We start from the raw sequence: 14,923 nt of genomic DNA on the forward strand, positions 1-14,923 counted from the left end.
AGATGTCCGTTCATATCTCCCCAGGAAAAGTCACATGATGCTAGCAAGGGACCAAGAGCCAGCTTGGCTTCCTCCCAGCAGAATCCCACACACTCAGAGGCCTCCCAGGTGCCTCTGCTGCTTGAGCACCCTAAAGGATAGGTGGACCTGATACTTAGGTTCACCTGAGTACCAAGGTGCCCTGTCCACCCAGGGAAGAGAGCCCACCATATGTTCACTACTGAAGAGAACCAAGGTACGGGGCAGAAAAGCTGCCCTTCCTCCATTCCCCAATCCCTTCCAGCCTTTCCAAGGATTCCTGAGAGGAAAGGAAGAGGGAAGGTTTCTGGAATAAGGTTGGCCCTAAATGAACTGTAGGGCAAAGAGACAATGTATATAAATATAAATATATAGGCTGTATATATATTATAAATATCTATATATGTATATATGTACATGCGCAAGGGGGTTGATGGCAGCTGTGTTCCAGGATGGGGAGCAGGGTGGCCATCACAACAGTCATTGGAAGTTGAGAGTCCTGGTGTTGGGGATATAGAGGGACTGGGTCTGGCGGCTGCGTTGGCTGCGTTGTGGAGTGGCATTGAGGACATCCACACTCTTGCGGCTGGAGCATACTACATCAGCCACGAAGCTGGTGCAGTCACTGCAGACATCCTTCAGGACACAGCCATGGGCATAGATGTGGGGGAACTCCTCCTCTACGCTCCGCCACTTCGGTCCTTGCAGGGATCTAGGATGGAGAGATGCCAGGAGAGAACCATGAGAAGAGAGAACCCTATTTAGGCCAGGATCCTCCAGAGGCCTTGTCCTGCCACTTCAAAATCCCAAATCTTGCTTTTTATGTCTGCAGTCACCCCTCCAAGCTGCCTGCTGCCTCTTCTCTCCTTCCCATGACTCATCCACAGGAGTCTGACTGAATATACCTGTCAGTGTGCATCCCTGCAGAAGCTCTTCCTCAACCGGCATTGAGGTCCTGAGCCCAGACCACCCAAGCTCAATTCCCTACAACTCTGCCTCCAGAGCCCTGCCAAATGACTTGACTGTTCCTTGGAGAAATCCTCACAGTGCCATAGGCACCTGCCCTAGTTTCCTGGTTATTTTCAGTTCCTCACTACCACAGGATACCAGCAACAAGGCAACAGAACATACTGAAAGGCATCTCTCCTCAGCATTGGTGTGGCTTTGGTAGTTGGCACCTTCTGAAGACTCTCAAAGCCAAGTGTGTAGACAGGGATGTGTGCACACTTCTTAGAAGGCATCTTCATCTGCAACACAGGAAAGAGTGTGGACAAGGTTCCTCACCAACCATCCAGGCACCCCTGGGGGCCTAGAGACCCAAAGTGGCACCCCATACACTCATCTGAGGGCCCAGCATAGACTCCTCCCTTGTCACACCCCAACTACGTTTCATGCTCATCCAAACTGTAACTTCTTAGGGTTTGGGAACTATTTTATGCCACAATGGGTGTAATTTTAGGTTCTGCACACAACCAGTATTTCACATTGACAAGGATGGAGTGTTCCTGTGGTCCAGGGACAGATTAGAGAATTTGAGAAAAGTAGGTTCCTCTCTCTGCGCTGAGGCATGATGGTCAGTACACTTCCAAGGGCTTCTGTCCTTTACCTCTGAGTGGAAGCTAGCATCCAAAATGCAACATGGTCTTGCTGAAAGCTTTCTCATGGCAAAAGGAGGATTTTTTAGGAGAGAGAAAAGCTGTGGGTCTCCAGCCTACTCACATAGAATACTTAAAAACTGTTCAAATATTTTACTTATTTATTTTTACTTTATGTGTATGGGTGTTTGGCCTGCATTTATGTCTGTGCACTATGTACATGCAGTGCCCTTGGGAGACAGAAGAGAGTGTCAGATCTTCTGGAACTGGAGTTACAAACTTGTTAGCTGTCATGTAAGTTCTGGGAACCAAACCCAGGTCCTCTGCAAGAGCAGCAAGTGCTCTTAACTTCTAAGCCATCTCTCTAGCACCTTAAAAACAAGATTTAAGACTACTTATGAGGACTGGGCACAGTGGTGCACACATATAATCCTAGTATTCAAGGCAGAGGCAGGCATATTTCTGAGTTCAAAGCAAGTTTGCTTTACATAGCCAGTTCCAGGCCAGCCAGTGCTATACACAGCAAGACCTTGTCTCAAAAATATAAAAGAAAATACTACCTATGAGTGTTTTAAGAAACTATAGTCTTGGCCAGGCATAGTGAGTTCCAGATCAGCTAGGGTTACATAGTGAGACCCTGCCTAAAAGAAACAGCAAACAAACAAAACAAACTGTCTAATGTAATCCCAGCATGTGGAAGGCAGACAGGAGGAACTGGAGTTCAAAGTCATCCTCGGATACATAGAGAGTTTAAAGTCAGCATAGACTTTATGTATCTTACAAGCAAATATACTAATTGCAGTCTTGAGAAGTGTTAGATTCTTCTTAGAAGGGAATGGATGAAATGCCTCATAAGAGGGCGGCTGTCCAACACATCCAGTTGGAAGCAGCAGTACCCAATCCCACATCACCGAGACCTGAAGGTTTCCTGAATCCTCACCTTTACACTGCAGGAAGTGCACACAGCTCTGGAAGGAACAGAGAGAAAGCAGTGTCAGTGTAAGGAAGGCCTTCCCTGTCTGCTGCACACATCTGAGTCAGCCAGCCTTGCTTTTGGCCACATCCCTGGTCACTCGGTACTTCACTTTCACTTTACTCCAGAACCTTCCATCTTCCTGGAGCACATTCATTTACCTCTGCCTCTTATCTCTCTCGGGGATATCTGGTGCCTTTCACCATAGAAGCACCATCTACGTAGAACGGCTTCGAGTAAGATGTTCAGCTTTATATAGCAATTAGCATTTTCAAGTTTCCACATCCAATTTCAGAAGTAAATGCCTGCCAGGTGTGGTGAAAGAGACCTATAGTTCTAGCACTGAGGCTGGAGGATTGAGTTTGAGGCTAGCCTGAGCTATATAGTGAGGTCCTGTCTCATTAAAAAGAAAACAAAAACAAATTCCTTCTTGTAAAAATTCAACCCTAGCCGCGCAGTGATGGCGCACGCCTTTAATCCCAGCACTGGGGAGGCAGAGGCAGGCAGATCTCTGTGAGTTAGAGGCCAGCCTGTTCTACAGAGCAAGTTCCAGGACAGGCTCCAAAGCTACACAGAGAAACCCTGTCTTGAAACAAATCAAAACAAAACAAAAAACCTTCATTCTCAGAATAAGCAGGGAGATGTAGCTAGGGGCTGCATTTTGACAATCCATGCTTTAGGATTAGGATGAGGCTAGTTCTTTTCCAAGCTCTGTTCTTCCTTTTGCATGCCTGCTCCAGGCTCAAGGACATCTCGGAGGCATCTCCAGGTCTGTCTGTGCTGCTCTCTCCTCTCCTAACCCCTTTCTAAGATCTCCAGTGCCCTGGCCTCCTGCCCCAGCTCCAGTTGGTGAGCAGAAACTCCCAAGGCCAGCACAAACTCCCTCATCTGCCTCCTTCAGCTGCCTGTGCCCAGTGTCTTAAAGACTGTTGTTTTATAACCTTTGCTTGATTGTTTGGGGCTGTTTCAGCCAGAAAGTGGAAGTTACCCCATCTTGGCTAAACATGGGTGTCCCTTCACTATTTAAATTTAACCTAAACCAAATGTGGTGGCACGTGCCTTTAATCCTAGCTCTTTGGAGGCAAAGGCAGGCAGATCTCTATGGTTCCTTCCCCGGTCTACATAGTGAGTTCCAGGCCAGCCAGGGCTACATAGTAAGATACCGTCACAAAACAAAACCAAACAAATATAAATAAATTTAACCTAAACAAAGCATGGTGGCACTAACCTACAGTCTCTGCTACTTAAGCAGCTGAAGCAGGCAGATCATGAGTTTGAGGCCAGGCTGGGGTGTACAGTGAGACCCTGTCTCAGGGGTTGGGGATGACAGGAAGGAAGAAGACAAGACTGAATTGGCTGGGTGTGATGAAACATCCCCCTTGCTAGTCTGTCTGCTGATAAAGGCTCACCTCTTGCAGAATAGACAGGTCGGCGGCCAGGAAAACAGGGGAAACTTGGTTCTGCAGCAGCAACAAATCTGCAGGGAGAGGCGAGGTTAGAGCATGGCTGTAGAAGGCCACTGGAGTCCAAACCCAGTCCCAACAAGCGCTTGCCTCGGGGGCTTCTACCCAACCACCCAGACACCTGGTCCCACCCTCTGTTGCTCAGAACAGCCCCTACCCTGCTGCCCAAGGCATCCAAGTCTCACCTTCCCCCTCTTAAGGCTGCTAAAGAGCTCCTTGTCCTGAAGAAACTTCTCCATCTCTGCCTTCACCAGCACTCGGCGCACATCCACCACCTCCTCCACAGTCAGAGCCAAGCTCTCCACAGGGTGGCTGAACTCCTAGGGGCAAAGGGTAGGGTCCTGCTTGCTCAACATCCTGGGGATCCCACAGTTACCTGGTCTCAGTCCAAATAACCTGGCTACTTACTAAAGTATGTGAATCAGCTCACTCACTACCGGGGGCTGGATCTGCTTTAAGGAGGCCCTGCTGATGTAGCAAGGTTCCCCAGTGCCAGGGCCCCAGGACCCCATCCCTTGTCCTCACTGACCCCATGCCAGAAAACTCCATCTCCTGCTTGCAAACACACACCATGGCTCCAGCCTTCTCCAATCTGCCCACCCCGCTCTGCCCCTGATCTGTACTGTCCCCAAAAGCCCTGGGAATCATCTGCCCTACCTAACCGGAGTGTGCTCTTTCGTACTCAGCAGGCCATCTACCCTATCTGGCATTATGGTGAGTGATCCTGGTTTAACCTTACTAGTGTGTGGCATGAGACTAGACATTAAACCTTCCAAGCCTACTTTTTCTGTAAAATGGGGTTGCTTCAGCTCCCTTGAGGCAATACAACATATAATTCTTTTTTTGTTGTTTGTTTTTTTGTTTTTGTTTTTTGTCTTGGTACCTGTCCTGGATCTCGATCTGTAGAGCAGGCTGGCCTCGGACTCACAGAGATCCGCCTGACTCTGCCTCCGGAGTGCTGGGATTAAAGGCATGCACCGCCCAGCTCAACATACAATTCTTTTGTCTTTTTTTTTTTTTTCTCCAGAGCCAAGGACTGAACCCAGGGCCTTAAGCACTCTACCACTGAGCTAAATCCCCAACCCCTCAACATACAATTCTTAACATGGTACTAGGAACACAGAACTCAAAACACTAGCTCTTGTTCGTGGAGGCAGATGGGGAACAGCATTCTGGGTGCTATAAGGATGGTAACTGGATGTTTTTTCTAGGATGTGCATTGGTAGCCCTGTGCAGGGCTACTTAGTCCTGGAATAGCACTAGCATTTCTGCATGTCCCACAGGATCTGAGGCCCCAGGACTTCCAGCTTCTTTCTATTGTTAGTATTTACAGTCAGGAGTTGCCATGTCCAATGCAGAGGTTAGCAGCTACCTCTCAGGGGCTAGGGCAGGACTAAAAGCCACACCAGGTTCTCTGATTTTTATAACCTAACTTTCAAAAAGTACTTTTTGAGATCCCAGAACTGAAAGGCTACTGTGGGACTTGTGGAATTTTAAAACATGCCCCTTCCTTCCTTGAACAAGAAATGGTCCTTAATTTTCTAGCCGTAAGAAATGGCTAGATGGGCCAGGCGGTGGTGGCACATGCCTTTAATCCCAGCACTCAGGAGGCAGAGGCAGGCGGATCTCTGTGAGTTCAAGGCCAGCCTGGTCTACAGAGCAAGTTCCACGACAGGCTCCGTGGAAAAACAAACAAACAAAGAAATGGTTAGACTTGTTAACACTTGCAGTGCATAGTGAGAGTGTGTCAATGCAGACACTTGGTCATAAAATATGCTGTGGCTTTCAGCTGCCGTAGCATGCAATCCCTGTTTATATTCTACCTGAAACCTCAGGGAGACACTAGCCATACCCCCTAGTTAAATTGCTTCTGAGGCAGAAGTGGAGCAAAGCAAGTTTGAGGCTAGCCTAGGCTATGTGATTTGTTCCAGGCCAACCTGGGCTACATAATTTGCTCCAGGCCAGCCTGAGGTAGAACGTGAGACTGTCTCAAAAATAAAAATAAAGGGGCTGGAGAGATGGCTCAGTAGATAAGAACACTGTCTATTCTTCCAGAGGACCCAGGTTCAATTCCTAGCACTAACCCACCTCTTCTAGTCTCACAGGCATGGCATGCATGTGGTGCACAGACTTTCATGCAGACAAAACATCCAAACACATATGATAAGTAAATAACAAGTGAATAAGTGTTTTTTAAGAGCTGATGCTTCTGAAATTTTAATGCTCAGAAACTGTAAGAGAATGTTTATTATTTTTTTTAAGATTTATTTATTTATTATGTATACAGTGTTTTGCCTACATGCATGCCTGCATGCCAGAAGAGGGCACTAGATCTCATTATAGGTGGTTGTGAGCCACCATATGGTTGTTGGGAATTGAACTCATGACCTCTGGAAGAGTAGATGGTGCTCTTAACCTCTGAGCCATCTCTCCAGCTGGAGAATGTTTATTATTTTAAGTTGCCAAATTGAGAAGTCATTTTTTTTGTTTGTTTTGGTTTTATTCTTTGAGACATCGTTTCTCTGTGTAGCCCTACTTATCCTGGAACTCACTTTGTAGACCAGGTTGTCCTTAAACCCACAGAGATCCACCTGCCTCTGCCTCCCAAGTGCTGGGACTAAAGGCGTGCGCCACTACTATACAGCTAAAAACAGTTCCTTAACATGTATTAATCTTATGTGTGTGTATATGTGTGTGGAAGTTAAATGGCAACTTTTTGAAGGCGTTCTCTCATTCTACCATATGGACATTACCTTTCAATTAAAGTTAATGAGAGGGCTGGAACAATGGGTCAGTAGTTAGCATCACTTACTGTTCTCTCAGAGGGACTCAGGTTCAGTTCCCAGAACCCACAGATTGGCTCACTCTCATCTGGAATGACAGTTCCAGGGGATCTGATGCCTTCTGACCTTGGCAGGCACCGGCACGCACATGGTGCACAGACATACATGCAGGCAAAGTACTCAAATAAATAAATAGCTTTATTCTTACATAGAACTTACACTTTGTAAAGCATTTTAACACGTTTTAATCCAAGCCTCATGAGATGATGGTGTCACCCCACAGTTAATCTCCCTTCACACACATGTAGGATGCCCTGTAGGCTACCATCGGCTTTTACCTGTTACTTCATTTGATAAATCTGCACAGTGAAATTCGGGCCCAGGTCAGGGCTCCAAGGCAGAGTATCAGTTCTTCACACAAACAACACAAAACGCATAGCTGATGGGAACCAGCATGTCAAAGTCTCAGCCAACAGCACACTCCCTGCAACACTGTACTGCCTTCAAATCCCACAATTTTCCCACAGGGTTCAATATCCTGACCACCCTTGGAATTGAACAAAGAGCACTTTAGGCCAGGGGCAAATGGTTGAAAGACAATTCTCTGGGTTTGGGGTCGCAGTACCAATGTGCACCAGCAAGTGGCAGCAAAGAGCAATCTCCCCAGATACAAGGAACTGGACCCTGGTATCCTTAAAGACAAAGCCAGCCACATCCTGAGGAATGCTGCCCATCTCTCTCTTGAGCATCAGGCTAGTGAAAGGATGAAGAAAATGCTGAAGAGGCCATCAAGGGCAACCTACCCTGTCACTTACCAGCCATAGGTGTCTGGTATCTGGTGCAGAGGCCTCCGGTTTATCCACTGAGCTCAAGCTGCTGGGCAAGGCGGAGCTGAGGTAAGGCTGGGACTGGCCACTCGCAGGACAGAAAACTGGAGAAAGAACACAGGCCCATTGGGACCACCAGGCAGGAGTGCTGTGCCAAGTGGACAATGGGGTCAGCACGTATGTCCCAGTGGGGAGAGGGAACGAGCTTTAAGTGGAGCCGAAAGAGTTAGTGTTGGTTCTGTGGTTAAGAGCGCTTATTCTTGCAGAGGAACCAGCTTCAATTCCCAGCACCTACATGGTGGATCACAACCATCTGTAACTCCAATTCCAAGGAATCCAAAAGCCTCCTCTGACCTCAGCAGGTACCAGGCATCCATATGATACACAGACATACACAAACATGGTACATTTACATGCAAAACACCCATACTCATAAGATAAAAATTAAGTTAAAAATTTTAAATTACTTTTAAAATTTTGTAAGGAAGCTACATGACAGAAACCCACATTCTGCCAGAGTTTGTACTTCCTGATATCAAAACATATGCTCAGGGTTGCACTCAGTACTGAAAATTGCATTCTGCTCATCAACTGTCATTTTAATTAGGCAATCATGAAAGAGCATGAGACCAAGCTCTGACCACTCAGAGGCACAGGACTCCTTTAGAAATAAAAACTGAGCCTGGTGTGGTGGCCCATATCTTTAATCCTAGCACTCAGGAGGCAGAGGCAGGCAGATCTCTGAGTTCGAGGCCAGCCTGGTCTATAGATCGAGTTCCAGGACAGCTGGGACTGTTACACAGAGAAACCCTGTCTTGAAAAACAAAACAAAACAACACACACAAAAAAAAAAAAAAGAAAGAAAAAGAAGAAGAACTAAAAGCTCACTGGGGTCACCTCTGGATTTTGACATGGCCGTGCACCCTTCTGCAGAACTGAAACGTTTTGGCTTGCCCAAACCCTCTGGATTGTATGGTCGTGTTCTTGGAACCCCAGACCCATTTCTAACACTGACAGCTCTTGATGTAAGTCCAGCCACTGACTGATGGGACTAACCCTGTGCACCCAGGCCAGAGGGGCTATTTCTAGCTTGAGTCCTCTGGTGGGGGACGGTGGCTGGTGACAGGTCAGATGCTTCAAGAGCCCAGCTGTGCACAGAAAAAAGAAAGAAAGGATGCCAGCCTCCTTACTACATCTCAGGATACCACCACTAACAATTATCCCTACGGAACAGAATCATGAGAATTTGAATTTTCTTTAAAAAGATTTACTTAGCTTTCTTCCTTTCTTCTTCTTCTTCTTCTTCTTCTTCTTCTTCTTCTTCTTCTTCTTCTTCTTCTTCTTCTTCTTCTTCTTCTTTTTTCTCTTCAAGACAGGGTTTCTCTGTATATCCCTGGCCATCCTGGAACTCGCTCTGTAGACCAGGCTGGCCATGAGCTCAGAGATCCACCTACCTGCCTCTGCGTCCCAAGTGCTGAGATCAAATGTGTGAACCACCACACCTGGCCTGATTTACTTATTTTTATTCTATGTGTATGAGTATATGTATGTGTACTACTTGTGTGCCTGGTGCCCACAGAGGCCAGAGGAGGGCATTCGTTTCCCTGTAACTGGAATTAGAGATAGTTATAAGTCACCATGTGAGTGTTGGGAATCATACTCTGCAAGAGCAGCAAGTACTCTTAACCACAAAGCCATCTCTCCACCCCCCAAGGATGCAGAAATGTTTTGCTATGAATATGGGTTGGTTAGCTGGTTTAAAAAAAAAACCTCCATGGAAAGCAGGGATGCGTGCTTTAGGTGGTGAGGGACTCAGCACTACCCTTGCAGGCACAAGCTCCACACTGTGGGTACCTACCGGCTCGAGGAAGATGTGAGGCTGCAACACCGAGTCCATGGAAATGAAAAGAGCAGCTGGTGTGAAGACTTACCCTGGTCTTGGGTGCTGGGTCTCCAGGAGTGCATGCTTCCTGCTCTGGCCCGAGGTGGCTCCATCCCTCCTGGGGGCTGAGTGACTGACTGCAAACCAGAGACCATTTCACTCCGAAGCTGAGCTAGGTCATGTTCCGAAAAAGAGCGGTCCCGCTTCAGGGTCACCTCTCCACAGGGGGACTCTTCTTCCTGAAAGCACACCAGGCACAGCTCCTTCCAGACCGCTGCCCCCTCCCGACCGCTGCCCCACCCTGACCACTGCCTCTAGTTCTGACCACTGCCTCCAGCACCTCTTGCTCATCCTTGGACCAAGGCAGTGGATCCAGGAGTGCTAACTGAGCCCACCAAGACCTGCACTGTCCTCTACATATTGCTAGCTCATATCTCTTATCTTCTGGACAGTTCATGGCAAGTGTCTCTAGAGTCAAACCATTCCCTGAGGTCTTCCTGAGAACCCTGGAGACGACAGTTCTGTAGAAGGCTGAGCCCTCTGAGATGGCCAGCACCAAGGTCATCTTCCATCCTAGTGGGTCCGAGGTCCTCACCAGGACCAGCTTCTCACGCTGACAGAGGGCTACTCAGGCTACTCCTCCAGCCACAAGAAGAAAATAACTTACCCAACAGACCCCTGTCCCGTTAAGCCTTTCCCAGCCCCATCAGCATGATCTTTTGAAGAATCCCTATTCTCTGACCTCAGACGTGTTCATTTCTTCCATCTCTGCTAAGGTGGGGGCTTTAAGCAGGACCCGGGGCCGTGGACGCTGGCTTCCACTCCCAGCGTCTGTGACAGACAGGTTGATGCAGGAAGTGGACTTGATGTCCCCAGAGCAGGCATTGAGGATGCAGGGCAGAGAACCAAACCCTGAAGGCAGGAGAAACAAAGGCAGAGGTGGATGGTGAGTGGAGAGGGAGAGGAAGTGAACAGCAAAGGCAAGGAGACCAGGGCAAGGGTGGATGTGGGGCAGGGAGGGAAGGAGCACGAAGCCAGAGTGGATGATGAGCAAGGAAGACAAGGAAGCAGGGCAGGAACAGGGAAGGATGTGGAAGGTCAGGGAAGGAGTGGACAGTGAGTAGGGAGATGAGGAGGCCAGGGCAGCAGTGGACAGTGAGTGGGGAGGACGAGGAGGCCAGTGTAGAAGTGGACAGTGAGTGGGGAGGACGAGGAGGTCAGGGCAGCAGTGGACAGTGAGTGGGGAGGACGAGGAGGCCAGGGCAGACATGGACAGTGAGCAAGGATGAGGAGGCCAGGGTAGGAGTGGACAGTGAGTGGGGAGGACGAGGAGGTCAGGGTAGGAGTGGACAGTGAGTGGGGAGGACGAGGAGGCCAGGGTAGGAGTGGACAGTGAGTGGGGAGGACGAGGAGGTCAGGGTAGGAGTGGACAGTGAGTGGGGAGGACGAGGAGGCCAGGGCAGACGTGGGCCATGAGTGGAGAGGACGGGAAGAAGGTCAACATGGAAGTGAACAGCTTCCTGAGCACCAACCACTTGGTTTAATTCTCCACTTAGAAGGGGAAACGGAAGGCTGCTGAGCCAGTTAACAGTGAGTATTCTAGCTAAAGAGGAGAGCCGCCTAGCCTCCCAAAGGCCTGCCAGAAGCAGGGTTGAAGTCCACCATGCTTAATTTTGCAAGGAAGAACAAGTCTCAAATATCTGAACGTATGTCTGGCTTCCAGTCACTTAGAAACTTGACTTTTATTTCATTTGACTCCCAAATGTTGAGATCTGTCATCCACTATAACAACATATAAAGGCAAAATCTGATCAAAACCTACAGGACAGCATTATTTCACTTCACAGGGCCATTATAACTCCTCTAAGTTTACAGTTAAAAAAAAAATTAAGGGGTCCTGGGTCCTCTACCCATACAGGACTCTCGGGGCTAACAGTCCTCAGATTTGATCTGTAGCCCCAGCAAGGTCTCCCCCATCACTCACCCCCGCCCCTACTCACCACGGGCACCCAGGTGCTGGGCCCCTACTGGACGAAGCCTCCGTTCCTGCTTGATTTCCTCCAGGATCTTCTCATGCAGCGTTCTCTGCTTTTGTGGTATAGGGCGAAGCCGTCTCTCCGAGACCTGCCGCCGACATGACACACTAAGTAGGAAGGGGAGCCAGGTGGTGACACGGGCCTGCTCTAGAGTAGGGACATGCTGGAGTAGTCCGGGAGACTCAGCGCTACCTCTCAGTACCTCAGAAGGAAGCACTAGCCAAGGAGGCTTTGTGCACACCTGGTATGAGGTGTAAAAATGGCTAAAAGTTCTCCCCAAGAGGAAGAAGACACAGACCCAGAAGCCCTGTGCCAGAGATCATGTCCAACCATCCAGCCAACAGGCAAAAGAGCCCCCAATGGCCTCCCTCAGAAAGTGGACGTGATAAGACACCTCCCGGGTTGGTCACAGCAGAGCAGCAGGCCCCACAATCTCCAGAGGACGAAGTGCAGAGCTGGTACCTGCTTTAGTGGGGGCCGTGAGCGGATGAAGTCCAGGATGAGCTCGTGTGCATCCTTCTTCACTCTGGGAGGGATGTCCCCATCAACCTGCCAGGAGAAGCAGGGTCACCCTGAGCTCGCAAGGGCCAGCTGCTGGTGTTAGGGTGACCAGGAGGGACTCACACAGCCCTGACTACAGCCTCGTCTTCACAGTCAGCTTCCCTCCTATGGCCTCTGTTCCCTGGAACTCAGCGGCTTCTCTAACGTGGGCCACATCCAGCAGTGGCTACAACATTCAAGGTCTAGTGAGTCCTAAACTCAGCAGCCCGAGCTTCCTGAACCTAAGATTCTTCAGGAAATGGGGCTGTAGGACCCATCTCAGGGGTTGTCAGAAGAGTGACACCAGTGCACATAAGGCTATGCATATATGTGTTACATGGGAAAAGGTGGCTGGCTCTTAGGGCCCCTCCTGACCCTCAAGAACCTTCTCCTTTCCCTAATTATTATACCGTATTCCCAATACAACCAAGAGCTGTGGAAACCAGCCACATCTGCCTTATTCATATCTGCAGATGAGCATCAAACTCTACTCAAGCACAAGGAACAGGGCAAGGGTTGCTAGCAGACACAGAGGGCAGGGCCACTAGTCGACGGCAGCAGGGTAAGAACTTGCAGAAGGGAACAGGGCCAGGGGTGCTGGTGGAGGACAACAGGGCTATGGCTTACCATGACCTTGCGCAGCTTATAATTCCTGGCACGGATGTCCTGCATCAGCATCTCGAAGGGGGTGAGCTGGAACTCGGTGGGCAGTGGGTTAAACTCCTGCTCCTGCACTTTCTTCAGCTTCACCCCATGACGTAGCTCCCGCATGAGCTGGACCCAGAGCCGGGCCTGACCCAGACAAGAAAATGGCCTCAGCTCTGGCACCCGCGGCTCTTCCGGCACAAACCTTTCTGGGTGTATTGTGCTCTCCTCTGTCCCAGGTCAGGAGGGTCCATGTCTTACCCAGTCTGTGTGTCCCAGGTGGTCGAGCTCGGCCAGTGGCTTCTCTACCCGTGGCTCATCTTCCCCCAGCTTCTGCAGCATCTGGGACCACATGTCTAGTTAGTGTGGAAGTGGCAGAGGAGTGGCCACAGCAGGACCCTGCAAATCCCATCTAGCAGGAGGCACTTCTCTAGCACTCAGCCAGCTAAAAAGGAGTCACAAAGGCACCTGGCCCAGGCATTGGAGCTTGGAAAGATCTGAGGAAACTATACCATAGCTTTGGAATGGCACAGGGAACTTTTAATCTTCTCTCTAATGGCTTCTCTTGAGCAGGGCCTGGTGAGAGCCTAGTGTCCACATGCACTGGCTCCCATCTGACCCACATGCTTCAGAGAGGCACTGTCCTTCACAGGTGGCTGATGCAGAAGGGGAAGCACTCCCTGTTGCCCTCCAGATTTCAGTTCACCCAGCACCTCAGGACACCCTGGTCAACCCACAAGCCCATCCATCCTCATGGCTGCTTCTCTATATGCACGGCCCATACTAGAGGTCACCAAGAACCCATCTCTTAGAGGCTGTGTATGCTTCCTCAGCTGCTGTTCTAAGTCTGGAGCCCAGCACAGTGTGGCAAGTGTTAGTAGACTTCAAGGACTGGTGGAATTGATGAAGGCAGATGACCAGGATGAGTTAACCAGCAGGAGGCCGTCCAGATATGGAGTGCTAACATCATGGTGAGGGCCCAGGAAAGATGCCAGGGACTCAGGCAACTAGGAATTTGGGGAAAGATGCCAGACTTGCTGCTTTGATGGTTCTGGGTCTAGGGGGCAGCCTGGGGCTTCTGCTTTCACTAACTCCCCACAGTAGGGAAGCATCTGCCCTTCAGCAGCACCCAACGAAGACAGAACCAGTTACCCTGGCTTTCACCTTAAGCTACTTGCCAAACTGCGTTAAGACACACTATTGTGTGGGACTCCTGGGGCAAAGGGCATAGAAGATGGTTCTCCTGTCCTACTTAGAATAGCTACACCTGACCCTATGCACCTGTCCAAAATCGCCAGCCCAGACAAGCCCAGGTTTGTCTGTCCAGGACCCCGTATGCCCAGCACCCATCCCCTGACTGTCTCTGGGATCAGTGGAATGGAGTGTAGAGGTGTCTGTTCCTGCTAAAGCTCATTTGGGTAAGGAATTGATTTGAGCAACACAACAGACCATGTTCACAGAAGGACAAAAAACCCAAGGACCACCTGCCAGCCACAGGGAGCACAGGCAGATAGTGTCTCTGAGATGCCAGGGAGGAGCTGAGAGGGAAGGGGAGCTGAGAGGGAAGGTGGGGATATTGCACGGAATACTGGGAGCTAAGTGGAGAGCCTCCCAAGACTGGCATGTGACAGTTACAAGTGAGGATCAATGGGTTCAAGCTGGGTCCCAGATTCCATCACTCAAACATCCCTGAAAGCCTATGCAGGCTCCAAGGGTCAGGATGCTAGCTATGGCCCCTCTAGGCTACAGGAAAAGGGATACAGCACAGAAAAGGGCAGGGTGGAACCAGAAACCAACATCAACTAACTTAAAAATTAACTTCTGGTACCTGAGCAAGAGAGAATGACTTGACCCTCACCTGACCTGTTCCCAGTGCCCCTTTCATCATCAGTGAAATGTTCACAGAAGCCTGGACAGCCTACTTCACAGGGGAAAAAAATGGTTCTCCTCCAAGGAAGAATGGAGACAGTCACAAGATGCCAAGCCCTAACTCTGGGTCAGGGGAAGTCAGGACAGCCTAGAGGGAATCCAGTTTAGGAGCCGGCTGTATCCTAGACAGGCTCTGACACTGGGCTGAGGGACCCTGACTCTCAGAGGTAGCATCTGTTCATTTGTAAGACAGGAGACCACCAAAGAATGAAGTAGTGTAGTGGGTAGCCAT

At 49.5% G+C, this 14,923-nt stretch overlaps 1 protein-coding gene across 1 annotated transcript in view; it reads right to left on the minus strand.

Annotated features, from left to right (window-relative positions):
• Positions 1 to 376: 376 nt before the first annotated feature.
• Positions 377 to 14,923, minus strand: part of Spire2 (spire type actin nucleation factor 2) — a 37,613-nt gene continuing 23,066 nt past the window's right edge. The window contains exons 4-15 of the mRNA XM_052728230.1: positions 13,024 to 13,104; positions 12,745 to 12,909; positions 12,040 to 12,126; positions 11,542 to 11,665; positions 10,284 to 10,453; positions 9,591 to 9,780; positions 7,648 to 7,763; positions 4,235 to 4,369; positions 3,996 to 4,063; positions 2,554 to 2,581; positions 1,150 to 1,265; positions 377 to 730 (exon numbers count right to left, since the gene is read on the minus strand). Coding sequence (XP_052584190.1) covers positions 499 to 730; positions 1,150 to 1,265; positions 2,554 to 2,581; positions 3,996 to 4,063; positions 4,235 to 4,369; positions 7,648 to 7,763; positions 9,591 to 9,780; positions 10,284 to 10,453; positions 11,542 to 11,665; positions 12,040 to 12,126; positions 12,745 to 12,909; positions 13,024 to 13,104 — 1,512 coding nt within the window. The 3' untranslated portion in view covers positions 377 to 498. The remainder of the gene's footprint in view (positions 731 to 1,149; positions 1,266 to 2,553; positions 2,582 to 3,995; positions 4,064 to 4,234; positions 4,370 to 7,647; positions 7,764 to 9,590; positions 9,781 to 10,283; positions 10,454 to 11,541; positions 11,666 to 12,039; positions 12,127 to 12,744; positions 12,910 to 13,023; positions 13,105 to 14,923) is intronic.

The sequence above is a fragment of the Peromyscus californicus genome, unplaced genomic scaffold, assembly GCF_007827085.1.
Source record: "Peromyscus californicus insignis strain IS unplaced genomic scaffold, ASM782708v3 Scaffold_8__1_contigs__length_139910024, whole genome shotgun sequence".
In the NCBI taxonomy this organism is placed as follows: Eukaryota; Metazoa; Chordata; class Mammalia; order Rodentia; family Cricetidae; genus Peromyscus; species Peromyscus californicus.